Here is a 27685-nt window from a genome sequence, read left to right as displayed (position 1 = left end):
ACGCAATGAGGAAACTCTCATCATCCGTGCATCAGGCAGAGAATTATCGACTGAGTGCTGAGCAGTCAAGTTATTGATTCAAACCATAGCCCCGTCTCTCCGTCTGCCGCTCGGAGTGGCTGGTTACGTCCTTCTGGTTCATTGCATTTAATCGGATTCCCTGAGCTGCCGCACAGAGGGGGGGGGAGTTAGAACCAGATCCATCTATAATGTTTGCTTCCAAATCCAGCTCCGTGTCCCCTTCTCCATCCATGGAGCAGGCAGATTCAGATGCTCTGGACATCAGCACCAAAGTGCAGCTGTACGGTGTGCTCTGGAAAAGACCCTTCGGGAAGCAGTCGGCCAAATGGTCCAGGAGGTAAGGTGCCGTTGCAGAGGGATGCTCAGGGGAAATACAAAGCCTGAGGGTGCTGGGGTAAGTTGCAGCCTGAGCGCTTGGGTCCTTGAGTGCAGCTAGCCAAGTAGAGACTAGGGGTGGAACTTTGGGTACAGCTTCCCTGCTGCTCTCGGTCTGCTTTACACACATGGCACCGCATTGTGCTTTCTTCTCTGCCGGCTCAGACCCTGTGCTACGTGCACTGCAGGGTGGGAATGGGAATGGGAACTAGCTATCTCCTCTGGATAATCATCCTGTGATCGTTTCATGAAAGGGGAAGAGTCAGCTCATAGATTTTGCCCCCAAACTGCTTGATCTTTTCATTAGCTCTTGTTAAATCTCTTTGAGTCCTTTGGGTGCGAGATGACTAGGTCGAACTGACAGTGTGCGTGGGCCCGCGTGTGCGTGCGTACCGTCCGCAGGGGTTTGTGGACCAGCGTCAGTGCTGCTGTGCTGTGGGGCGGGGACAACATGCTGGGAACAGCAAATGCAGACTCTCTCTCCTGGGGCGAAGGTGGCTCTGAAAGCTCTCCTGTCTGGTGCTAGGGAGTTGTGAGCCGCTGTGTGCTGCGCATCAGCAGCCAGGGCGCTGGAGAGCATTTGCTATAACCTTTCACCAAGGACGGAAGTTATGTTCTGTAACGCTGAAGGGATGGGTCGGTTTGAGGTTTCAGGTTGGCGTGGCTTCTTTAAGTGAATCGCTGAATCTCACGGGAGGGTTTTCCGCTGGTTGTCAAAAGATGAGACTCGACTGTTCGTGGATGGGTACTTGCACAGAAACGTGGTACAGCTCCTTCTCATTGCTCACTGGGGGTACATGATCCAACGGATTAAGCCTTCCAGCATTCCTGGGTGGCAGATTAATATCACTGCTGATAGATGTCATTGGCAAATGATTCGGTTAGAAGAGCAGCAGCTGAGAAACTTGCATTTTCACCCTACCACTGCCAGAGAGATGTTTTGCGACCCAGGATTTGTTGTCATGGTTTATTAAAGAAGGAGAGTAGTACTTACCCACCTTTAGTACTTTGGTACCTGCAGATGAAAAAGTCTGCCATAAAAGCAAAGTAATGATGTTGTCTTGCCACCCTCTCGTTTTGACTGGGGAAAGGCACAACTGAGTCACTAACAACAGGCAGCAGAGGAAGCCTGGGCTACCTCTGGAGCCGAGAGGTGGATTTGTAGTCTTTGTACCATACTGTGTTTCAAACCTTTTCAGAAGAATAAATTAACCTGCCCTGGAGCAATGCCTGTTGGCTGCCTCTGGTAGTTCCCTTTTGTGGGTACCTTTTTACTGCAGTCTGCAGCATAGACACAACACATGAAATCCATTTCTAAACACAGCTTTCCCAGTTTTGCTCTGTGTGGTAACCACAGTGCTGTCCAGTCTAAACCTGTGAAGATGGTGTGGCCTGAAAAATAGTTGAATGTTGCTTGGGAAGCAGTTTTGTGTTGGTAGCTGTCTTTGACCTGAGTGCAGGCTTTATTCTGTACTCTCACTCCTGGCCCCTGCCCCACACAATGACCTTTTTTTCACCCAGGAGACAATTTTTGCTGATGCTCCCTACTCAGCTCCCAAACATTGATATTTAAATGAATTATGTCTGGAAACTAATGTGATTGTGCTGTGGAAAAGAAGTGGATAGAATAACAGAAGGGAAGGTAAATTGCTGTGGAGGAGATTCTTAAAAGGCTTTCTTCTTCCTAATCAAAATTTCTTGCAGGCAAATGGCCCGTCTCTGCTCTCTCTGTCATTACTTATTTAGTGCTGTTCTATTCCTAGAAGTCACCCTCATCTTCAGCAAGTGGTAAATATTTTAGTGACAGCAGGTGGGAAGAGATGGGGAGGTGGCCATCGGGCAGCGATGAAGTGGAAGGTTAGCTGTGAGCATGGCACCTCAGGGTCCTGGGGGAACAGAGACAGGTCAGCGGGAGACCAACACAGGGGGTCTCTAGGGTTGGGAAGGAATGGGCTTCTGGACTAAAAAGACTGGAACAGGAGGAGCGATGAGTTTTTTTTTTATCACAGGAGAGATTTGCTTTAAAGTAAAAAATCTTCCACGTTCTTGTAAGCCAGTCATTATGGGAGGATAAGGAGCAATTCCTCCCTTCCCCCCACCTACCCCCATGCCCAGCAAGACATAGCTGGTCAAGTGAATTATTTTATGAAAAGGAGAAGAGACATTACCCACTGCAGTTAAATTAAGAGGAAAAAATGACTATTACTAGATACAGTTGAGGATCTGATCTCTGAGCAATGTAGATTTTGTCCTGAAACTTTGGATTATTACTTTTTATTTACTAGGTATTTACAGGTAGTACCTTTGCTGTGAAGTAATTTTGCACTGGACAAGAGTGCTATTCCTTGTCCTTGTAAAGTAATAGCCTTCCAAGAAAGACGCAACCATCTTCTGAGCTTACCGGTGCTTTTGACCGGTACAGTCTAAACTTGGGTTAGTCAAAGCTGGAGTGGCTTTGGCAAGCCATACTCTCTGTCCTTAACTTCTGGTCCTCCTCTTCCCACCAAGCTGCACCCCACTCTTCCCTCCAATTAACCACAAGCAGTTCAGCCTCTTCTCTGCTGCAAAAGCTGTACTAGTAACACTATCGGCCTGGCACAGAGCCTGGAATGAAACACACGGGGTATGTACCAGCCCTGGATGTGGTATGAACGGGACGCTGCAGCTTTGCAGGTAGGAAGTGACAAATCCTCTGCTCTGAACAATCCTGGCCCCACATGGAAATGTCAGGCTCTAACACAACGGCACCTTTCAGGTGTGAGACCTCGGGGCTAGGCAGGACAGTTCTGGGAGGGCATCAACAGCCAGCCAGAGTCAGAAAGCGAGGTGAAACATGAGGAATTGAAGAGAGTAGAGAGCAAAACATACAATATGCTTATACATCAGAGTAAATCCATTAGAGATGCCAGCCTGCTGAAGGAGGGAGGCACAGTACAGCTAGGAGAGATTTTGTCTTCTCTTGGACCAGTCCTGGCTGTGGCACTGCTAAGCATGCGTGTAACCTTGACTTCCAGCAGAGTGGCTACCAACAGTCTCTGGATGCGGTCACAGGGCAGATGGACAGCATAATTGTTTAGGGCTGTTCTCTGCTCTAAAAACCTAGAAAACATGCAGCACAGTTGATGCCACTGAGCAGCGTGCGTGCGTGCCAGCATGCGGCCCAGGGCAACAGGAGCTGCTGAGGCAATGGGGCTGGGAGTTGAGCAGACCATGCGCCTCCCTCTCGTCCTTGAAAACGTCCCACTTGGCTGGATGCTGTCGGGGGGCATCCGCCTATTCCTACTCCCTGCCCGGCTGGGCACTGCTCCAGCTGCTGGGCACCAGGGCTGGAGGCAAGCAGGAGAGCCTGGAGCTGTTGGAAGAGGAAGGGTGAGGGACAGGTACTGTGGTCTCCGAGCTGACATGGTGATACAGATCATTTGCTTGTCCTTTTCCAGAGCTGTCCCCAAGGAGAGAGAACTGGGCTGATCTAGTAACTGGGATTCGCTGCTGGTGCTCCAGGACAGGTGCCCAGAAAACCACCATTGGAAGGAAGGACCAGGGAGACTGCTGCAGTTTTATAATGTAAATACTTAAAGTGGGCCATTGTCACTTCAAAAACTTTTACAAACATTAGTTAATTAATCTCATTTGCCCTATGTGACACAAAGAAAGCACTTTATCCCCAGAGATCAGGTATCTCTACTTGTCCTGTATAGAGCTGTTCTGTCTAATCCTGGCAGATCACCTCTCTGGCTTTACATCCAAGTCACTCAGATTGTTAGTGTTCCTCCACTATTCCAGCTTAATTACATGGCAGTTTCAGTGGTTTTGTAGTGCAGGATCTAGCGACAGGGTTGAGCGACCCAAAGGAGCTCTTGTATTACTTGTGCTGCGCATGGATTGTGCATGGTTGCACCGGGTCTTCGCCTCTTGCCTTCGCTGCTGCTTGCCAGGCTTTTTGAATGCTGCTGCTCTGTTTTTCAATCTCTTCTCTTTTGGTTTTTTGTTTTTCTTCAAAATCTTCCTCTGCCTTTTCAGCTGTCCATTTTCTTCTGCTGGCACACCTGTGCCTAATTCAGATGTGTGTTCAGTGTCTCTAGCCCTAACTGGGTGTCTCTCCCCATTCTCCCTTGGCCATCTTTGCCCTTTCTGCTCCTGCTCATGTGGCTGCTGCTTCAGTCTTCAACTTGCTCTGGAGTCTTGTTCTTTCTCCTCTACTCCTTTACTTCATCCCTCTTTCCATCGTGCTGCATCAATTATCTTTGTATTGCTGTATGGAGACTTTGTCCTGAAAGTCAAAGTGGTGATCTTGGTTGCTTAGATGTTGCCTTCCAGGTAAGGATAGATGAGGCAATACGATGAGCATAAATACATTGTGTCTGTCAGCTAACCAGATTTTCAATGGTTTTCCTTCTTTATTTGCTGTGGGGTTTTGCTGTTGTTATTTTTTAAACTCTTATTATGTGCATTTTTATTCCAAATCCCCACAGATTCTCTCCACATCTGTGAGGTCAGGGATCTACAAGTTCATTAATCTGCCAGACGCGCATCATTTCTGAGATCTGTGCTATGCTTTGTTCTTGTTTTGGTTTCCACTGGAGCACAATCTAGAATATGGGGATTATCAGGAGCACTGAGCAGTCAAAAAGTATGTAACAGACTAAAGTCTGGCTTTAACTGGGGGTTAAAGTTTAGTTTAAAAAATCACACGTAGTTAAAGATCAGTATCTTTACCTGTCTTGCAAACATTTCTCGGAGTTGTTCAGACTGAAAAGACTGTTGAAAGCAATGAATAGACTTTGCCATTTCATGTGGTGTGTTGGTGTTCATTCCTTAGTTTTGTGTTTGTGCCCACAGTATCTGGTTCACTCTGACCCACTGGATCAAGCACAGGCCATTGGCCAGGCAGGATTGTTCTTACGTTATTTCTCTATTTATTGTGAAGATGAGGTAACATGTCCCTCTAAAAAAACCAAGTCCTCATTGAACCAAGCATTAGAGACAGAAAGTGAAGATGCAGCTACTCGTAAGAAAACTTTCTTATAGAGTTAATGATGAGAGGTGGGAGAAGAAATAAAATGGGAAAGCAGAAGGCTGCTGTTCAAGGAAATGATGTGGACTGGAGGAACCAGGAACAAGCTTGGTCTGCTCTGTGGAGTCTCTGATATCTGCCTTGGCCAGGGTCAGCTCTGAGCCTGCTGCATGGGTCATGGCTGCCTTTGCCATTAATGCGAATATATCAGAAAATATCAATCCTTGTTTCATACAGAAGTGAGACCTTGATGAATCCACTCTATCAGTCTAGACAGAGCGGATTGCTACAGAGATGTGCCTAACACATCTGCTAAATGGGCCGATGTCTCAAAGTTGTGTGGGCAGTTCAGTCGCTCACCTTCTCTGGAATGCTCCTTCCCGTCCCTGCCTACCGTCACGATGAAACCATTCTGGTCCCAAATCTGTGATACCAGCAAGAGATTTAGGACAGAGGTTCCCATCACAGGGAAAGCAAGTTTTGTACCCCATGGACTGTCCATCTCCGTGTCCACCTTAGGCACCTCTTACAATCATATAGAGAGCGTGGACAGCTACCAGAGCTGAGGTCACGCGTCGTGTTCCCAGCTAAGGGGATGTTAGATGCAATTCCTCTGGCAAGTGCACTGGGACATGAGCTGGGGCTGGAAGGGAGATGGTCCCCTGAGTGGAAGGTGAATAGTAATTGCTTCTGCTCAGGTAACTTGCTGGACAGGCTGAGCTGTGAATGAGCACCTTTTCGGTGCTCTATTAACAAAATGAGCTCAGTGCAGAAGAGTGGCTTTTGCACTGAGTCATGCTGTTCAGCTTGGAGAGTTTTTGCCAGGCAGTGGTCAGGAACAAGAGGTGAGGTTAGGCAATCAACCATGGTGTTTCCAGAGTATGAAGTGAGAAGGCAGTGTCCTGCTGAGGCAGCAAGCTGGCTTCTTTTCCCCACCTCTGATATCAACATGAACAGATGAGTGGGCAAAGAGAAGAAAAAATTTGGGGTGCATGAATTGTTGCTGGTACATTCTGAAGATTTCTAAATGTAAATATGCAGATTTCAGTGACTGTCACCTTGAAATATTTTGGAGCGGGTGCACAGTCAGTCCAGACCTCAAGTTTGCTGGAGGCATTCAGAAGTTTAGCTTTGTCCTGTGTCTTTCAGTCTCTCTGAGCCCATGGCTTGTGTTTCCACGGCAGGTGGCAATTTCGTCTGTGTTGCCAGAGCCACGACAGAACTTCAAGAGATAGGAGCTGGTGGAAGTGCTAGAGTTTTTCCCTGAGTATAATAATGATAAAAATTATTATTAATAATAGAATGATAAATCTCTACCAGCTTTGACTTCTTTCTTTAGCTTTAGGAACTAGACTGGTACCAAACTGCTGTGCTTGTCTGCTCTGGTGGCAGCACTTGGTTCCATCTAACAGGCCCTCTGCTTTAGGAGAGGACTAGGGTGGCATGGACACATGGAGGTATTTGAATTGCTCTTGTGGATCAGAGCCCGTAGCTCATCTCTAGTGCTGGCTTCAGAGGAAGGAGCAGGAATCCCTGGGCTGCACAACTGGAGAGCGCTGCCTGGAGAAGTCTCTTCATGATCCCTCTCAGTGGAGGCTTTCTGCCCAGAAGCAGGAGGGTTTCCTGGGGTTGTTCTCATTATTCACAATGCCTTATCCTTTCCAGATTCCTCATGAGCTCTTGTCCTCAGGACCACGTGAAAGTAATTTACACAGCAGTGTTTTGTGCAGTGTAAAAAGGCATTCTTTATTAATTTTCAGCTTATTGCCTTTCACTTTCTTTCCAAATCCTCCTCTTCTCATATCAGAAAATATGTACAGAGCAGTGCAATACATTTTTTCTGTCATTTACTCTTTTGAAAGCTCCCTTCTAAACTAGTCCAAATTTTTTCAGCTGCTCTTGAGGGTTTTTGAGTACTGCAGAGATTTAGACCAAATTTAAGCTAAGTCAGATATCTCTCCCCTGTACCACTGCCTGCAGGGTGAATGCAACCTCAATTTTCAAAGAGAAGAGGGACTCTCCCAGGGGCACTTTGAACATCCTAATAAGCTAAAAGTGGCACGCCTTTAATCCAATTTTGCGGACATGCTCCAGTAAATTAGAGGCTTGGTCTACAGAAGCTGTGATGTTTTGTGGCTACTATACAGTGTTCATCAGAGCATACCTAAGGCTAACTGAGCAGAACAAGGCACACTTTAATGTGAGGCATATGAGAAAAAAAAAATCAATTTCCTTTGTATTTCAAAGGTCAATGGCAAGAGACTTTGCCAGGAGCTCTGCTTAAAAATATCTCTAAAATTTATTTCTGCTCCTGCGTGCTCTCATGGCCAATCTTTTGCCTCGAGAGCTGCTTGGTGATGCTAGCGTGTGATTCTCCCTGCTGTATGACTCACTGTTACGGTGGGAACACTTCCCTTCTGGCTTGCGCCGAGACGGGCGGAAAGAGGGTGGCAAGGGGTAGATTGCAAAAATAAGCTTTTAGTTGCTCTCAGCCCATGTGAGAGACACCCTTGAAAAAAAACGAGCAGCTGCATTCCAACAGGTTGAACCCAACACACAGGCTACGTAGAGCACACAAGGGTCAAGATGCCAAAAGACTTTGGCTGTGCTCCCGTCTTGGATGCAGACCGCCGTCGCATTCCCCTGTGAGTAAACGATGCTGCGGTTTGCCTTCGACACTGGAGCATGCTCGCTGCTCTAAATTGCAGGCACAAAGCGCCTGACCTTGGCACTTCATGCTAAGTACTGTGAGCAGGAGTGAGGCACCTCACCTGAGGCTTGGATGGGAATAGCAAACTCTTCTGCTCAGCAAGCAGCTTTAGTTAGGTAGAGACTTTCTTGTGCTGTGAACCATGACCTCTGTCCTAGCAGAATTTATTTCCTTTCTCTGTCTTAAAGGTTCTTCATCATTAAGGAAAGTTTCCTCCTCTACTATGCTGAGAGTGAGAAGAAAAGCTTTGAAAGCAATAAATACTTCAATATCCACCCGAAGGTGAGCAGGGTTTGCATGGGAGAGGGAGTTTTTCTGTTTCTAGCTTTTTTCTTTTTGTTTCCTCTCCATGGGCCCAGCAAGTGAAAAAGAGTTAAGTCACAATCTTCATAGATCCAGGGAAGCCTCAAAAAAGCAACAATCTTGCCATTACCTCTTCAGGCTCCTTTATGATTCACCAGACTCGTGATTTTGATATTTTTTTACCTGATAATAGATGTGTTCCTCAGTTTGCATGATCTCCTAAGCAACTAATCTTGTGGCTATGAGAATACTGTTGGAAAAGCCATTGGCGGGGCTAACAGCTTTGGTTGCTGCTTGTTCCTAACCTGTACTCCCGCTTGTAAGTGGTTGCAGCCAGCCCCTGCTAACCCATGTGCCCTCAGCCCTGACAAGCAGCATCCATGGTCCTGACATCTCGAGCTGTCATGGTGGACTCTGTGCTCTGAATCTGCTTTTATCCTCTGTAGTCACTGGAGGTTGATGAAGCACATGGCGGTGGGAGTCCCTCTGCTTTTCAGGAACTGCATGTATTGCCCCTCCTGGGACAGCAAAGGCAGGGCAGGGGCCCACAGGTGACCAAGGGTGGAAGTTCAGCTCCTGGTTAGTTAATACTTATACTTGATTTTGCTGATTGATTGGAGCATTCTGGTTCATCCCCAGGGTGTCATACCCCTGGGAGGCTGTATCGTAGAGCCTAAAGAAGAGCCCAGCATGCCTTATGCCATAAAGATCTCGCATGAAGACTTCCATGTAAGTAGACTCTTTTCTTCTCACAAAAAAAAAAAAAAAGCATTACCTGCTGATGAGCAGAGCTGGATTGGTAGTCTTTCCCACCCCGCCAAGTTATGCCTACCCTCTCTGGGCAGACTATCCTGAGAGAGGAGGTGGCTTAGCATCCCAAGTCCCCTGAAGACTTTGCTGCTGCTCCTGCTTTTACAACGAACAAGGAAACCTGCTCTTTCTGATGGCAGGTCGTATGGCACTAGCAGACCAGTGGACATATATGCAGGAGCCCTACAGCTCATGTTGCCCTATAATTTCATTCGTACCATGACTGCTTGCTGTGTGCATCTCTTTCCAAGCAAGAATGTGTGGCAGGCCTGGGTCTTATTTGCTCTCATGTGATGCCTCCCATGGAGGTGAAAGCCCGCAGCAGGCTCTCCCGCTGCCACAGCTGTGCTAGCTGTGCCCAGTACGTGCGCAGAGGCACGTAAGGCACCAGCCTCTCTAATCTGGGATTTTTTCCCCTCCCCTCTTCTAGGGTAACATTGTTCTAGCAGCCGAATCAGAGTTTGAGCAGGCTCAGTGGCTGGAGATGCTACAGGAGTCTGGAAAAGTGTAAGCTGCTTTCTCTTCTTTCTTCTCTTTGATCTGCTCTGTAGATGTGTAAAGATGGGAAAGCCTAGACTAGACTAGCAGGACTATGGGGAGGCAGAGAAGCTCTCCATGACTAGTAAGACCTTAACTTGCCTCCTGGACCCATCCTTTGCCTAAATGAGAAAGCTGACAGACAGCTTCCCGCCTTGGTGTGCAGTGTGGTATCCAGCAAGGCTCAGCTAACAACCCCAGGCTGTCATCTGCAGAAAACCTCCCTGCACTGCATATGTATGAATTTGGGGTGAGGTAAGGGCAGAAGAGCCAAGGCACAATGCTAGTGAGCTGCTGCCCATGTGGCTCTGCACCCCCCTGGTGAGCAGGGACCTCCCCAGCCTGTCCCAGCTCTCCTGAGCAGCACCGGTCATGCCAAGATGTCGGTAACAGCCCTGAGGGAACTGTGTGGCCATGGGTTGTGCAACCCTTCAGCCCGGATCCAGGCCACACATTAGCAGCAGGATTTCGCCTCTTGAGACACATTTTAATTCTGAAATGAGGAGACAGGCTAAATCCCAGGGGAGGAGGTTTTAGCGAAGCGATTCCAGCCCACCCAGAGGGATGAGAGGGTTTGGTTGCTGAATGTGTACCATACTGAGTTTATAGTCTGCTGAGAATGCCAGAGAGATTTGTACTTTGTTGGCCACCAGCTCTGCAATCCATTGGCACCCAGGAGCCTGACAGTAAAATGAGCAGCTGTCCTGCAAAACCAGAGCAGGATCTTCCTAAATTTCACCAGATGTAGGAAGAGGTAACATTTAAACAGGGATTTGACTTACCCAAGCCAGGTAGAAATTTCTAGAGCTGTAGAGCAGAGCCTACTATTCATCTATGAGGCTTAAAGCAATGAGCACTTTGCCCTTCCTGGCTGTGTTACAATGCATGTATGTGGTCTCTTGTGACTATAGAGACAAAAGCTGCGCTTTCAGGCAAGTTTAACTTGTAAAACCAGTATGTGCATGCATGTGTGCACGGTGTAAAGGCAGTATGTCAGTTAATTCCAACACTACCAGTCTGCAAATATTTGTTTGTAACTAATGGGAAACGCAGTGTTATGGTGGATCAGCCCAAGCCAAGTTCTGCCCTGCTGCAGTGAGCCTGGCTTTGGTGCTGGAGCAAGCTCAGTTACCTCCATGGTGCTGTACGAACAGCAACGCAAAGCTGTCCATTAAAGCTTCATGGGAGCATCCGTCCTGTGGGGCACAAGACCCAGGACATAGGTCTGTCACCCACCCAGCATGAGCAGGCTTGGCCACTGTAGAGGAGGAGGGACCCAGATTCAGCCCTTGAGTAGTTCAGAGGTTTTCCTTTGATAGAACATGTCTGCAATTGCCTTCAGCTATGTTAGACTTAACTATTGCCATAGGCAATAATTTGGGGACCAAATTAATTTTTCAAGTGCGTATGGGAGGAAAGGAGCATGGCTGCACAGCTCAGGAGGTGTTCTCGCAAGCAAGCCCTGTGCGGCTGCTTATTTCACAGAGCCAGCCTTTTCTCTAGTCCTTGCTCCAATATTCCAGCACTAGTGTTTAAAACAGGAGCTAGAGAGGTGGCTGCTATCATCCAGCAGACTACCTGCACCCAGCTGAAAATCTGCCTGAGACACCCCCTTCCCTCCCCTCTCTGCTTCTGTTCCTGCGTCAGAGAAGGAGAGCGATGCAGCTCCAGTGCCGGCCTCATTAGTGCTAATGATAGCCTGCACATGAGGAAAAGCAAAGATAACGTGATTTATGTTAGCAGGGCCCGACTGGGAGCTAAGCAGCAGCCAGAAGGCACAGCATGGGCCAGTAAATTGAACTGCGATGAATGGGAAAGCTGAAAGGGCACAGCTGAAATCTTATAGGCAACCAGTTTTAGTGCCCTGTTGTTCCTAGACAGAGATCGTACTGCTGATGGCACTGCAGCACTTAGTTTATTGTGATCATCCTACAGTCTCCCTCATTACTTAGAACCAACCAAAGCAAAACCCCACAACCCTCAAAAACCCCCAACTTCATAGACTGAAGTTTGATTAAATAGGGGAAAGAGGAAAAAATGAACCCAACACGGGAATCATCCTCTGTCCTCTCTCCTTTGATCCAGTTTTGTCTGCTGCCTCTTTACATCTGGGGCTGGGTGGTGTTTGCATGCCTGCACAACTGCTTGTTGCCTGCACCATCACGGGCTGCTCATCCTTCACTCCTTTCCAAGCCTCCTGGTTTAATAGCGAAGCCACTTATTCAACGCAGAGGGGAGCTGATGGTCTCTCCACCCTTCTAATGTGTTGTGGCTCGGAATTACTACACCTGCCAGATCCTGAAAGCTGCTCAGAAATGCAGGAAGCCCTGACTCCCAGCTGGCCAGGCTCTCTTCCCACCCAGAGAGGCTTTTGCTCGTGCTAGGGGGTGAAGAGGGGCACATGTATGCTCTCTATGTCCACAGTGGCATTCCCTGCACTGGTTAAAAGCAGAGGTGGTGGGCAATGGGGGGGAAAAAACCCCACATCACCAACTCTTTTTATCAGGAGAAAGTCATGAACTAGCACATGGCTGAGCCCAGCTGAGAATAAGGCTGAGTGCTTGTTCTGAGAAATATGCGAACAGTTGCCATACCGTGTGTGTACCCATGGCACTCCCCTGGGGCCATCTTGTGACTGGCATAAAAATACCCAGACCCGGCATTTGGGGAAGGAGAAAAAATTGGGTTGTCCTGGTTCTCTCTTGTTTTCTGGAAGATATTTGTGGCTGCTGCTGTACAAAACCCAATTCTCTACTCCTTTAGGTCCTTGGTGAAATTATACTCCTTCCTTTCTTGACCCTCACACCCCCTACTTAGGCAGCCCTACCTTCATATAGCCTGTCTCCCTGGGTGCCCATACCTTTGTGTCCCCTCTCTCCTCATCCCCATAGATGTAGATGACTATCCATCCTGGGCTGTTGCCTAGAGAGAACTAGATAATACAGCACATACGTCCTGTGGATCATGAAGTGCTAAGTGTCTCCAAAAATTGGTTGTGGATGCTCCCAAGAAAGGTAGAATGCAGGCAAAGCCAGAGTGATGTTCCCAGTGCTGCAAAAGGACTGGAATAGATGATATTTGACCTGTATAGTAAGTGGAGATACTATAAAGCTTTTGGGGTTTTTTGCAGAAATATATTATAAGAGCACTTTCTATGTGTCTCAAGACCCTTCCTGACACTGTGCTTTCCAGCACTTTAGGCAATGGGGCTTTTTCTGTTGAAAACTGACTTGGTAAGAAGACTAAAAGGAAAACACTTGCTCACCCCGCAGCTGCAGTGGGAGCCTGTACCTCCCTGCAGGTGCAGTTACACACCAGCATGGGCTCCAGCATATAAAAGGAATAAAAGCTTAAATGCTACATGGTGGTATGGGTGCATCTTCTAAGTTATACAGTAGTGGGTGTAATAACCCTTGAGTTACACACAAGGGAACATCTTGTAAGGCTGGTAAAGGGAGGGAGCACTGAAAAAGTGAATCTAATAAACAGACCGCTTAAAGGGTACAGCCAATTTGAAACCCTCCAGGTAATAATATGATAAACTCTGCCCCTCTTGAGCTGTTTGCTGTTGGTTTCTCTGGAATCAGATTCACCCTGTCTCAGAGCACGCTAGCAGAAAAACACATTCACACCTGCATGTTCTCACTCAAGATGAAGATGTCTACCTGTGGGCAAAACATCACCTTTTTAATTAGCATTCTAATTTCCTCTGCACTTTAGAAATATCCTAGATGCTCGTTAGGTGCAAAGAAACCCAGCTGTCTGCAAAGCGCACCAGACAGTGCTTGGGCTGCTGGAGCTGTGAGCTGCCTGGTCCCTGGGGTGATGTGTGTTTAACACATTTGTCTGGCTTTTGTAAGAGATGAAGTACAGGTTGCCTTGAAAATGTTTTGTAAGCGGTTGCCAACTTACTGTTTCCGAAAAGCTACAATTTCAAATGGCTTACAAAGAGGCCTGATACAGGAAGACTTACAGGTATTTAATATTAATAAGCTTCCTTAGGATTTAACAAACATCGCAGAATTTCTGGGCAGCAATTGCTGTTCCTGTACATGCATCTATATAAATAGATTTGGATTAATTTTATGTATGCATTTTATGTGTGTAGATACTTTTTTTTCTAATGGAACATGAATAGAAGTGAGCAGCAAACTCCATTTCTGGCTCTGTTTTTGATTTGTATGTCCTTGGTATTTAATATCTGTGTTAAAGCCTGCCCTGTTCGTCAACTCAGTCGCTAATGGGCGTCTGCCCCACAGGACTTTTTTGCAGCATAGTTTCATAATATGTTCAAGAGACCTTGAGATCCTTTGGCCAATGGTCCTACAATAACACAAGGTACTCTTTGAATATGCCTGCTTCCTTTAACTCTCCCTACTTGCCAGCATCTCGTCTGGCTTTTATCTCTGGTTCTTCATTGGTTTTTACAGAGAGAGGCACGTAACTCACAGTGTAGGGCCAGGCACCAAATCCTAGTGACTTACAGGTTTAGCAGAGGAGGGATGGATTGGTTCCAGAATGAATGGATGATGGATACCAGAAAGGCTGAAGAGAGAAGGCTGCGGGAAGGAGTCAATAAACAGTTAATGTTTGAAGGGGAGGAGTGGCTATAGCACCAAAATATTGGAAAGGCTGCAGAAGACAATGTCACTGGCAGATGGGAAGTTAGTTGAGTCAAAAGCTAAAATCTGGTTCTAAAGTCTGTTGGGGTCCATTTAATGGGTTCCAGGTACATCCTGTTGCAGTTGGAGGCTGTGCACATGCCAGGTTGGTCTGAAGAGCCCTGAAGACTAAGCTTAGCATAGAAATCTCCAAAACACTGGAAAAACATTTGAACAGCTGTGCTGTGTTGATGTACAGCTCCTGTATTAAAAACAAAACACGAAACAAAACCAAAACCAACCTGAATGTCACGGAATTTGTGGAGAAAAATTTAGAGATTCACTGTTCCAGCTTATGAGAGTCTTTGTGTTTGAATTTCTTGGTAGATTACTAGGCTGAGTCCCCTGCCTCGCTCTGTGGGACCCTTACCTCTTTTACACTGTCTGCTTTGTGTCTGCTCTGCCTAGGACCTGGAAGAATGCCCAGCTGGGAGAAGCCATGATTGAGAGCCTGGAAGCCCAAGGACTGCAGCTGGCCAAGGAGAAACAGGAGTATTTAGGTAGGAAATGCTTACTTCCAAAAGCCGTAAACCCAAAAGAGCCTTTTTGCATTTCTAGAGTTGTCAGTGTGGTCAATCCAAGCAGCTACAGGTTTTTACCATTGACTTTTACTGGACCAAAGCCTTTGAGTGATCAGCAGCTGCAATTCAGGTTTTGAAGGGCATCAAAATACGAAAATGTTAAGGAAGGATCTGGACATCTGTGTGGACCATGAAAGGAAACGTGCTTTGGCCAGCATGTTGCAGTGCTGCAGCTCCGGATAGCTGGACTGTACAAATGTTTACTGCCCCTGAGAAGTTTGAATGTGCTGATTTCAGCTGCTCCCCAGGCAAGTAGCCAATACCTTTGTCCCTCTGGATCACACAGGACTGTTATTTCTGAGGGTGATCACAGCTTTTCATGCATGAGTTACCCTCCCCTAGCTGTATTTTTTGGTCTTATTCTACTTGGTCTTTGTCTGCATTTGCTCACACTGTTCGTATTGGAAGTGGGAGCATTTACATGGGCTTGTTTGAGGTGTCTAATGGTAGTGGCTAATTTGTTATTGTTCTTTCCATGTCAGAGTAGTTGCTCCAGATGAACATATACTAATTTTGGTTGGAAGAGACTTCTGGAGGTTATCTAGTCCAATCCTCTACTCAGAAGCCAGCCTCTGGATGGCAGCACCTTGGGTGACTGCCCTGGGAGGTCCACCTGCCTCTTGCCCACGTTGCCTGTAGCAAGAGCCAAGGGAGAGTAGCCTTTTTAGCCCAGATGCCTCCTAAGTTAGAGCATTGCCAAAGGTGTAAGAGCCCTTCTGACCTGGGGGCTGCTGGTCACATGTGTGAGCCCAGTGACTTGTCTGGACAGTCATCTGCTTTAAACAAGCTAGCAGCAACTTTGAGTGCTTCAGGTTGGTGATGCCTTGAGCAGAGCTCATAGTATCTCCTTCTAATCATAAAACCACTGGAGGAATCCTGAAGAGCCTTTTGCATTTCTGCATCCATGTTGACCAGGGGTAATCTCAGTATATGGTCTCACATGTAACAGTGATCATAATTAAAGTATCAAGGCATGTTCATTCTTCCCATCTAAGTGGCATTCACACATGTGAGCTGATGGATGGGCTCGCATGTGAGGCAGGCACGGAGGAGTAGTTCCACACCTGGCAAGGGGAGAACAGGGAGTGCTGAGAGGAGGACCTGGAGAGAAAGCAGGAAAATTAGAAACAGGAAAGTTGTGTCAAAATGTTATTTTGCAACCACCAGAGCAGACTAAAGAGCCTAAGAGACTAAAGAGGGCCACAGTATGATAAAAAGACAAAGTGATGGAGGAACAGAGGAATACGTGTTCTGTGGCAAACAGGAGATATTTGGAATATAAAACATATATTTCACTGGGTTCTTTGGTCCATGACAAGAACATTCAGACCTGGTCAATTGTCACGGTTCGTTATTTTCTTTTGACAGCAATTGTCTATTTGTTCCTATACAATTGCTGAGGCTTCTTCCTCGTTAGCCTTACCTTCAATGATCTGTGTCCATCCTGTAGTTAAGCTCTGAGGTCAGGCACTGCTCCTGGCAGCAGGGCAAGGCTCTCTGGAGGAAGCAAACATTGCTCTGGGGAAGTCCCAGAATCCCCCCGGAGTTATCTTCCACCTGCCTCCCACCCGGCTGGGATCCAGGTTTCTCTCTCAGGCAAGGGACTTCGCAGAAGCCCATCGAGCCCTGGGCTTGGCCCCCCCCAGGAGGGGCAGAAGAGGGAAGGTGGGATCGCCTCTGTGTAATTACAGTGCAACGGTGCTGGGTCCTGGCAAGGAGGAAGAGGGCGCGAGTGGGAAGGAAAGGCAGCAGTGGTGGTTAGCAGAGCTTTAGTAACGCAACAGTACTGTGCTGGCCCCAGGAGCCCTGCTGTGGGCAGGAGGCAGAGGTCTGCATTCCTCCTAGCAGTAGTAATCCTGCCAGCAGTAGTAATCTCTTCAGGTCCCCAGTACAAAGGAAACCGGTAGCATGCTCCTCGCCTGATACGGGGAAGACTTAATCATAAAGTGCTACAGTGAATCTTGTCCCTGCTCAGGCGGCAGCCGGGTGGCAGAGCTGAGAGCTAAACCCCAAGCTCAGCTGCGAGGGATGTGCTTCTGCCTAGTCTCCTGTAAGCAGGACTAGGAGCTGCCTCAGGCAGAGCCTCTGTTTGAGGTTAGCGTCGCACAGCGTTGTAGGCGCATCAGGTCACGCTGTAAGGATCAGAGCAGAGCCTCTGGTGGGCATGTGTCCTTCGCGGTACACAAGAGCAACTGATGCTGAGGGGAGCTATTCTTAACAGCTAAAAGTTTTGCGGCTAAGTTAGGGGATTGATTTCTGGGCTTGGCTGGGACATCCCAAGGTGCCAACAGGGAGCTGGTGGTGATGCCCAGGGGGCTGCAGGAGAGGGTGATGTGCTAGGAGGAGGAGAACAGACTGCTGTTATGTGCGTGCGACCCTGGGTACCCACCTAGACTTTGTGCGCCTTTGCTTCCTCATGTGTGAAGCAGAGATAAGGATACTTTCCTGACTCAGCTAGAGGATTCTGAAGGTTAGTTTGTTAATGCTCCTTAAGGACATTGAGAGGAAACCTTAGAAAGCAGTACACAGCAACATGGTTGTTTGGTTTATGAAGTTATTTGACAGGAAGAAAATTGCAGAACATCCCATTAGCGTTATCTCAGTCTGTGGAGCCTTCCTCCACAGAGCAACAGGGAAACACTGCATTTACAGTCTTCAAACAGTCAGTGTTTCATGCTCATAAATAGGCCCAAGATATAAATTGCTTTTCTCTGCATTTGGCCTTTGTGTGTGTTTGCAGACAAGCTAATGGAAGAAACAGAAGAGCTGTGTCTGCAGAGGGAGCAAAAAGAGGTGAGTTTATCACAAGACAATTTCCTTCAACTTCCATGTGGTAGGACTTGGGAGGTTGGGAGTCGTTGGTTTGAAGGCATGTCAGGGTTCAGGGAGGGAGGCTGCGGAGCCAAAAGAGTCTCCAGCCAACCTCCAGGTCTGTGAATGAAGAGAGGAATAAGAGCTGCACTGTGGGATGGGCTCTGGAGTTGTAGCCCTGCTCCCCTTCCCAGATGCTTTCCATGCACTGTGCTTGTGATTATGTCTCCAGGAGGGCCCAGGAGGAGGGTCAGATTAAATTCATATTCACTGGGATGAATTATACACTTGTTATTTGGCAGATGAGTCTCCTTCTCTGGAGATATTCAAGACCCGCCTGGACAAGATCCTGTGCAGCCTACTGTAGGTGACCCTGCTTCGGCAGGGGGTTTGGACTAGATGACCCACAGAGGTCCCTTCCAACCCCTACTATTCTGTGATTCTGTGATTCTGTAATCAACTTGTCCGTCTCCACACTTAGAAAGCAAATAAACAGACCTGACATTGTTCTAGTGTAAAGATACAGTTGTGAGAAACAAGGAGTGGCAAAAAGCAGTGTGGGTTGTTCATTGGACACACCAGAGATGGGGAGAACGATGAACACTGCACTATGGAAAACTCCAGAAAGTGCTCCCTTAGATGTGACTATTGTACCTTAGTTTGTCAAGTTTATTATTGTCTTCAAAACTATTCCTAACTTATATTTGCTTAATATAATAAAAGTAGCACACTCTCATGTTTACACCAAATCTTTACAGGTTTTCATAGCACCATCATAAAGATATTGCAAGATGGCTTTGCAAATGTGTTGCATGGTTGGAAAGCCCGCATGGATGTAGCCCACCACATTGTAATCTTGCAAACTGCCGCAGGCTCTCTTCTCCTGTGAATCCAAAATGACTGTCGCCCCTCTTCAGCAAAACATGACAATGCTGACCTAGGCTTCGCAGACCTCTGTTTTTCCTGTGTACATGTCTGCAGAGATGAAGTCCAAAGGTGGCTTGGACACTCCTTTAGGGCTGAGTTAACTCCGCCTTTGCAGGGAGACAGCCCTTTCTGGTGGGGTAGCCTGCTGCGCAACCCACAGCCATAGGGAGGGAAATGCCCTTGTCGAAAGACCCGGGGACAAATCTCTGCTCTTACAAAGCCATACACGGTATCTCCATTGCCCACAAAGAGCAGATGGGGCCAGGTTAGTTTTGAAGGCATATGGTACCGATGAAGGAATGAATCTATAGCTCACCGAGCCGCAGTGATCGGACTTCTGCGAGCCTGAAGGCTTCAGAGCAATATGTTCGGATAGCAGCTTGAACCATGGATCTGCTCCATGGAGCAAGAGTCTTATTATAAATTTATCTGGTGTCAGGGCTGTTTTGTGAGCTGCCCGGGGCCTGCAGCAGGAGTTCTGCCTAGCAGCTAAGGCTGCAAGGGACCTGATCAGGAGCGGGACCCTTGCTGTACTTTGTCCCTGTCCCCCTCCATCTGCAGCAGTTCTTGGTGCAACTGCTTCCTGTAGATGAGGGGAAGACACTGTTTCACTGCTGGAGGACAGCCTGTGTTTTTCAGTGCTCTTTAAGCATGGTTTTGTTAGCACAAAGATAGTGACAGGCTGATTAAATGGTGCAGAGCTGTAACTGTGCAGTTCGTGTTTTCCTGTCCCGACGGGGACGGGAAGCAAGGCCGAGGCAGTAGAAATATCACACTTCAGGAGCAGCAGTGCTGGGGCTGTTGCGTTCCTGCCCGGGCTTTCTGTATCCGCACATGTGGGTGCCTGGAAATGGTATGTGCATGTTGAGTCCGGCTTTCCCAGGGAGCTTTGGACCTTCTGTGTATGTGCAGCAGAGCTGATCTGTGCAGAGATTTCCAGGTGCCTGGTAACCTGGCTGGGACTTCTGGGTGCCTGGAAATCCTCAGCCAACCTTCAATCCCTTCTAATTACCCCTGGACAAAAGTGTGTTGGAATTGGCCACCCCGTGGCTCTACATAGCTCAGGTTAAAAGTCCCAGGTATTGTTAGCGGGGAAGCCTTTCCTAACTGTATGTGTGCCAGCAGAGTGCATTCCTGTCTTCTCTTTTGGTCCAGGAACTCGAGCGTCTGAACCAGGTCCTGGAAGCAGAGAAGCACCGGTTTGAAGAGGTGGTACGGGAGCTGCGGCTGGAGCAGGAACAGATCAGACGGTGAGGCAGCAAACTGCGTAGGGCAGGAGAAGGACACGAACTCCCACGCTAGGCAGAAGTGCTACTGTGGTGGTGGTGAATCAAAACAGTTTATAAAATCCACCTATGTTGTGCATGTAGGAAGGAGATAAATGCTGTATTGACTAAAACAGGAATGGTTGAGATCTGTTTATCTGCATTTGCTGTCACTTCTGTGACCAACAGAATACAGCTTAGTTTCGTTTTGCATTCAGGACTCCAGCAACCTCATTTGCAAAGGGCTGGGACATGAGCAAACCCCAGACTAGTTGGGGACAGGTGCTAGAATATTTCAGAGAGGCAGCTTGTCTGACTGACTGACCGACCAGCCATGTGAGCTCCAGACAGACGAATTTTGTTTTCCACCATCAGCTGAATGACACTGGGTGGATGTTGAAGTTGCCTCACCAAGAATAATTTTGTTGTTTTATTTTAAAACACTGTGAAAAATATGAACAGCAAATGTACTTAGAAAGGGAAGGATCCAAGTGCTTTGCCCAGAGTGTTGAAAGGGCATGTTTTTCCATTGTGCTCTTTGTTTTCCTTTTCCCTCCCTAAATAACATCTCAGAAAAGCCATTGTGGTTTTGCAAACATTTTTCTTTTGATAGACCTACATCCCCTTAGATATGACCGCCCTGTCTGAGCTCTTCCAGCTGCAGCTGTGGCCCTGCCCTTGCTAGAGCAGCATGCCAACAGCTGGTTTTGATTTGATAGTCAGGGGCACAGTGAAGTTCCTGGAAGCCCATAGCGTGTTCAAGATGTGATGCTTGCTGGCATAATCCTGACTCCCCAGGGCTGCCTGTACCAGCCACTGCTTGCAGGTCCTGCACTAAGAGATCCACAGCCTGCGCAGTCTGAGCGCGGTCTGCAGGGCTAGCGTTCCCCTGCAACAGCTGTCACCCTTTCTGCTTCTTTAGGGAGCTAGAGCTCACGGCCCGCTCCCTTAAAGGAGTGGAGGAAGAAAAGAAAGAGTTGCGAAGCCTGACACAGTCCTTACAGAAAACCCTAGAGGTGAGTGACCACTTCTCCCCAGTGAGTGACAGCGTTTTGGGAATGATCCAGGAGAAGTGACCAGGGCTGAAAGCAATGCTGTCCCGTGCAATGAATCTACCATCTGCTAGAGCTGGAGTTAAGACCCATGCGGATAAATGTTCATTCCATAGCTGATATGAAGGCAAAAATCCCCTTCAGAAAAGGACTAAAGTAACATGGAGCCCAGCAGAACTGAGCTTTTCTCAGCAGTGCCAGGGTGATAACCATAAGGTGCAGTTTGGGAAGCTCAGGCTGTGAACGCTGGGGAGAGATTTTTCACCAGATAGGTAGGGCTGACCCAGCAAGAACTGCAAGAGCTTGAAGAATCTCCATCCTGGAGGGGTTTTACAACTCGACAGTAGAAAGGCACTGCTGACCATATCTCGCTGTGTTGACACACCTGCTCTGGAAAGGAGGCTGGACTACAGCCTACCAGAGGTCCCTTCCAGCCAACTTGGCTGTAATTCTGTGAGAGATTTCTGAGTTGGTTTTTTTTTTTTTTGAACTGCAACTCCCTAAGCCCTGGTGGAAATTACAGCAGCAGAGAGGCATTCCTGGTTCACAGAAGGTAGTGTGGTTCCCACAGAATCATATGCCACGTAAGAATTTAGGAAACAGAGTGTTGAAGGAAAAGAAACCCTTTCCATACTTGGTATCACTCTGGTGGATTGGTGGAAGGTGGCTTTTCTAAACATATATCATTTGTGTAATTTCCACACAGCTGGCCTGCTGAAGCCTCAATGTCATCCTTCATGTTTCTGTCAGATCCTGCAAGTTTTTCCAAAAATCTGTTGCTGATGTTCCTTTGAACTGTTCTCCTTGCCCACAGTTATGGGTATGAAAAAAGAACTGGAAAGCTAGGGAAGGACCATTCATGCCCTAGTTGCACAATGGGCTGAACGATTCACAAGAAAACTGCGTGATATGTCTAATTGCCCCGCAGTTAGAAGTACCACAGAATGGATGCCTCTAGTTCCCACTGAGGAGCAAGGTGAGGAGACACCTGAAGGAAAGAGGATGGAAGGCAGGGAAGCTGCACGCATTAGTTATGCACTAGGGAAGCACCAGGCTCCAATCCCTGAGCTGGGTCCTTGCTGGCATATCATGTCAAAGGAGCCTCTAGCTCTCGCCCCCTTGCATAGCAAAGGCTATGGTGGAGGCTTGCTCCTCAAGAGCTGCTGTTTTTAACTGAATGAGGCAGGGACTCAGTAGGGAGGAGCCACGCAGGAACAGGAGCAGAAAATGTTAGACTTGGCTGATACTCACAGTCTCTGCACTTCTTCAAGGAGCTCTCTCTGGAAAAACAGCAAATGCTGGAGATGCTGGAAGAAAATGAGAGCCAGCTCCAACCTCCATCCAGCCCCAGCAAGGAGCAAAGCCCCATCTGGGAACTGCACTGCAGCCTGCGACAGATTGAAGAGAAGATGCAGCAGCTTCTGGAGGAGAAGCTCGTGGCAGAGAAGAGGTGAATTGGGGCAAGGACTCTTACAGTGGTACCAGAGACAGGGATGTGGGACAAGATGCCTCCCAGTGTGAAGAGGGTGGTGGGAAAAGAGGCAGTTTTCCCCCTCACAGGTGGGAGGCAATCAGAAAAGGTACGGCTAAATGTTTCCAGGCTTAAAATCAGGATCTCTTCAGAACTGTTTCTCTGTTTATTCTGAGATCTGGCAAGAGGCAAGATCCTTTGTCATTTCCATTGTTGGGTGTGGTAAAGGGGAGAGGACACTTCTGCCCGGCTCAGGCTTAGTGGTGTCAAATGACGTGGCTATCTGCTGACTTGCTTTTTGGTTGCCAGCACAAGACAGGTCTGGAAGCTTGTCTGGTTCCCATGGCAGGAGTTCAGGTTATGAATGCTTCAGAGAGGATGTGCACAGCGAGGCAGGGCAGCTGAGCTCCTTGCTGCCACTTGGGCCTGCTTCTTTCACATCAGGGCTGAAGCACGTGAATCCATTTGGTATCCATGGACTTGTCCATAAGAAGTATTTGGTGCTCCTGGACCTCTTCTGGGGGTTGAGAATGTCCCGTTCAAGAAGTATCTACCTGGCTTTCTCCTGCAATGCCTTCGTTATTGAAGTGCAGCACAGACAGCGGTCCTGTTAGTGCCTCTTTGCTCAGGGCAGCCAGGTGGTTAAGGATGCCCCACCACGATGCTGAGCCCCTTCATTTCTGTGGCTTGTGCTGTGGTGGGAATGGTCATCTTGCTTTGCTGTGCCATGCACCAGGATGAAGGAGAATGAGGAGCGGTCCCGAGCGCTGGAGGAGGAGCGGGAGTTTTACTCTTCCCAGTCACAAGCGCTGCAGAACTCGCTCTCAGAGCTCACCGCGGAGAAGCAGCAGACAGAGAAAGACCTCAAGGTATCCGTTGCATGTGTCACATACTGCTGTCCTTGGACCCAAAGTTCTCTCATTTTCCCTTTCAGTTCCTCCCCATCAAGTGGGAGACTTGGTTTTATTTTGTTTTCATTTTGTGGTCACAAATCTTCATTTGCTACACTTCATATCATGGTAACATGTGAGGTTGCCATGTTGTATCTGTGTAATCTTATTATTTATTTTCTCATCCTGATGTCTGATTATGGAGGCAGGAAGGCAAAGGGAGGAAAAAAGTAAAAGAGGAAGCTATTCATAATCAAGAATAAACGGTATTTCAAGGAAATGCTAGTACGGACATTGCAGAACTGGGCAGAAATCTCCCCCTCTGGCTTGTGCTCAGAGAAACAATCTTAAGATCTGTAAATCTTCAGGAACCTCTGCATGAATTTGGGCTCAAAAGCAGAGGAATACAGGTAAGGCATCAGCCCTCCTTTGCTATTCCAGTAGTGGAGGATATCTTTACCTATGCAAAGTTAATTGGACAAGGTATGCTATTTTATTTTAATCTCAATAATGTAAAGGTTATGCTTCTTATTGGCTGTTTGACATGTAACCTCCTTCTACAAATATTTCGCCCAAAACCCCCCCAATTCTTCTTTTCCTGCACCTCCAAGATTTTCTTATCCTGTAACCTTTTGTTTGGCCAAATTAAAGCTAAGTTGACCTATGCTGTATTAGTTATGCCCATTTGCTAAGCTACTACTGATATTATCTGTTCTTTCCAACTTTTCTTGTGTTTTGTTTCTGAAACTAAGTACTGTACACCACTTTGTGGGAATTGACTGCTTTTATCTCAAGTCCGTCTCAGCTGGAGGGATGGCCTCCTGTTCCTGCTCAGCTGCAAGTACTCGCATAAGCACAAATTCATGTGTTGAAATACTATCTCTGATTCCACATGGTTCATACAATGAGAGAAACTGTGAAAATGAAAGTCAGAGTAAAGGAGAATTACTAAAATCTAGACTTCAAATTCAGATTCTGTCTGAAGACGAGGAACAAATTTTATGTTGTCTTACAGTATTTCTATTGGTTTTCCTTACTGTTGTTGCTTCGCGGGTCCCTCACAGAGCTTGTGGCTTGTGAGTTAGCAGGGTAGTTATGGAGACACAAGCTATTTTTCAGCAATGCTTATTCTCTTCCTCAGGCTGAGGTGAAGGTGCGCATGGATCTAGAGAAGAGACTGGGAGAAGCTGAGGAAGCATTGCAGAGCTTGGAGCAAGGCTTAAATTCTCTGGATCGCAACAAGGAGAAAGAGGAGAAGATGAAAGCAGATGTCAGTAACTTGAAAAGTAAGTCAGTCACCCATCTTATATTGCTGAGCAAGCTCTGAGAGAGGAAATATTTCTACCCATCTTCCCAGACACAGAAAGAAGTCCCCAAATTAGCAAAGCTGCACATAATGTGCTCCCCCAACTCCTTGTACCTCAACCACACCTCCCGTTTGAAGATCCAGAACGTGCTATGCAGGCCCTTGATGTCTTGCCCTCAAAGGAGGGCAAAAATCATCCCAGCCTTCCCTGCTGGGTGGAACAAAAGAACCTAGGGGTACAGATGAGCAAATGCTTTCCAAAGTGTCAAACAGGGAAGCTGTGGCAGAGCTGTAAAGACCAACTAATTCTGAGTTATAAAGACTCCTCTAACTCCCCTCAAGATACTATTTTCTCAGCCTTGGTTAAGAGAACATCAGCAGTTTAAGGAGGACCATGGTTACTGTAGCAACATGTTGGTAGGCGACTCAGCAGGTGAAGTTTTGATCTGTACTCAGAGCTGAATCGCTGCATCAGCCCAGTACTGCTGTGCTGAGATGACTGCAGTCCACGGGCAAGGTGTACGACTCAGGTTCCCCACAAAGCTGTGGGGATCCCTGTTTCTTTGTGCTCCCCATCTTCCCCCTGCCTTCTTTTTTTTTTTTTTTTTTTTTTGTAAGATGGAGCATTGCCCTAGCATCTGGCTTGAGTCAGGTTTGGGAATTGACATTAGCAGCTTCAGCTGGGTGAAGTCTTGCCCATCTTCCATCCTCAAGTGTAGTGCAGGGGGAAGCTGTTATGAAGATGCTGTATCTGTACAGTTAAGGCTTCATTTCAATGAAAGGTGGATGGATGGGGCAAATACAGAAAAGTCAAAAAGTCCCATGGCATTCTGACCACTGTTACAAATATATGTATAAATAAATAGTTTATATATATATTTAGTTATAAATATGTGTGTATATTAAAATGTTAATAAAATAAGTATTACTCAGTATTTTCTATGTCAGATTTCTAAACTGAGACAAAAGGGCATGATTCTGAACTTCACCCCACTGGCTCAGAGCCATGGTAAGAACACAGGGCTAACATGGATGTGTTGAGCTCAGCATTCAGCTAGAGCTGAGCTACCTGCACAAGGCATAAGTAACCAACTTCTGGCACTGAACATCTCCTGACATTCATTTCCAATCTTATATTTTGGAGGATGTTTTCTTCAAAAGCATAAAAATGTACTGATGAGCAAAACACTGGAGAAAGTGAGGGACCAGCAATGTTTTCTTTAACGCCAGTCCCAGCACAGATTGCCTCAGTCCTTCCAAGCAATTCCTGCAGCCTCTGCCCTGTCCTTTCATGTAAGAGTTGGGGTGCATTGGCATGTGAGTCCTCTGCACAGCAAGGGACCAGCAGTGGGCGGGAGAACAGCAAGACTGGAATGGCACAAGATATGCCAGTCAGACCATAAGAGGGGAAAGGGGCCAGGAAAAGCAGCTTATGTGGCAGATCAGGACAGAATAACGTTGTCAGAGTTTGGACATGGGGATTTGCATGGAGCCTGTAATACGTATATGTGCTAGTATTTGCTATGCTATTAAGAAGCATCTGTGGCCTGGGTGTGTGTGCCCATGCCAGTGTTGCCAACACCTCCCTTTCACAGTTAGACCGGAATGGTTTTAGAAGTCCTTCAGAGAAAGTGCTTCAAACCCTACTGTTGCAAGAGATTCGAGAAGTTTGATTATAATATCAGAGCTTTTGGCAGTTGAATCATGAGCAGTTGTGGGAATGATTGATGGGGAATGGATGGTTGCAGTTCTTTCTATAATCCGAGTATGCATTTGTTGGGGACTGGAGGCTTTTGTCACTTTGAACTTGTTCATTCTGATGATACTCTGGAGCTTCATGTATTATTGCTCATGAAGATCTAGGGAGGTGTTGAACATCATTACCTGGCTCCAGCCCATCAGCGAGTGCAGTCCCTTGTGACTGGTTCATTGCTTGAAGTGTCTCTCCCGTCACGGTTCACAGTGGTGTCGTCTTCTCAGAGTTCTTCGAAGAGTGCATCCGCAATGCTGAGCTGGAGGCCAAGATGCCTGTGATCATGAAGAACTCTGTGTACATCCACAAGGCTGCCACTCGTCGCATAAAGAGCTGCCGTTTCCACCGCCGCAGAGCCAGTGCTTCGTGGAATGACTGTAGGTATCAGGCAGCTTCCTCCTCTATATCTTACAGGAGCAGATATGTGCCAATGGGGCTGACAGAGCAGTAAGGTCTGCAAATTTGGCTCATATTTCACATTCCCTAGCAGCAGAATGGAGCTACTGAGAAACCTGAAGCTTCCTTACCCAGAGAGCAGGCGCTGAGTCTATGTACTGGTTGCCTGTATCATGTGTGTTGAAAGGTAGCTGATGTGATGGTCCTGAGCCCCCACCCCCCCCCGCCTCAAAAAGCATGCTCAAAGCTGTCTTCATCTGAATGCTTGATCACAGGCTGAGTTAGGTTGGAGGGGACACCAGGACATTGTCTAATCCAATCCAGTGCTCAGAGTGGCTACCTGCAAGGTTAGGTCAGGTTCTACGTAGAACCCTAAATCAGAGGCAAGTGTAAAAAAGTGTGTTTCCATGCTGTCAGCATTTTCTTCCTCTGAAAATGGTAATGGGAAGCTGTTAGAGTGCAATGGTTAGCTCATCCCTTGCCAGGCTCTGTCGTGTTGATCACATGGCTGGTGTGCTCTAGTGAAGCTTTATCTTCAATTTGTGTCTCTGACAGAGAGTGCTGACCTTTCTGTGCTGCTCTCGTTTCAGTGAAGCAGTCCCAGTCCTTCATCTTCTCTCACGCAGAAGCTGAAAACATTGAGGAGCTGAAAGAAGCAGCCAAAAGACTGAGCCAGGACCAGCACTTCAGGGAAACGCTCTATCAAATCATGAGGTCACAAAAGGACTCTGCTTCAGGGGATGAAAAGTGACTCTTCTTGGGAGGAGGCTTCTGATCTCAACTTGTCATTCAGCTCCACAGA

At 47.3% G+C, this 27685-nt stretch overlaps 2 protein-coding genes across 2 annotated transcripts in view; one reads left to right on the top strand and one right to left on the bottom strand.

Annotated features, from left to right (window-relative positions):
* Nucleotides 1–209: 209 nt before the first annotated feature.
* Nucleotides 210–27634, top strand: PLEKHD1 (pleckstrin homology and coiled-coil domain containing D1). Its single transcript, XM_009931768.1, has 13 exons — nucleotides 210–358; nucleotides 8309–8402; nucleotides 9063–9152; nucleotides 9664–9740; nucleotides 14840–14931; nucleotides 17753–17805; nucleotides 19906–20000; nucleotides 20938–21031; nucleotides 22339–22517; nucleotides 23275–23407; nucleotides 24570–24714; nucleotides 26715–26864; nucleotides 27474–27634. The coding sequence occupies exons 1-13, from the start codon at nucleotides 210–212 to the stop codon at nucleotides 27632–27634; spliced, it is 1512 nt and encodes a 503-aa protein (XP_009930070.1).
* Nucleotides 24467–27685, bottom strand: part of CCDC177 (coiled-coil domain containing 177) — a 31634-nt gene continuing 28415 nt past the window's right edge. Inside the window, exon 4 of the transcript XR_012764638.1 lies at nucleotides 24467–24656. The gene's annotated coding sequence lies outside the window, so the exon portion shown is untranslated. The remainder of the gene's footprint in view (nucleotides 24657–27685) is intronic.

This window comes from Opisthocomus hoazin, chromosome 7 (assembly GCF_030867145.1).
Source record: "Opisthocomus hoazin isolate bOpiHoa1 chromosome 7, bOpiHoa1.hap1, whole genome shotgun sequence".
In the NCBI taxonomy this organism is placed as follows: domain Eukaryota; kingdom Metazoa; phylum Chordata; class Aves; order Opisthocomiformes; family Opisthocomidae; genus Opisthocomus; species Opisthocomus hoazin.
This window is presented reverse-complemented; position numbering and strand designations above follow the sequence as displayed.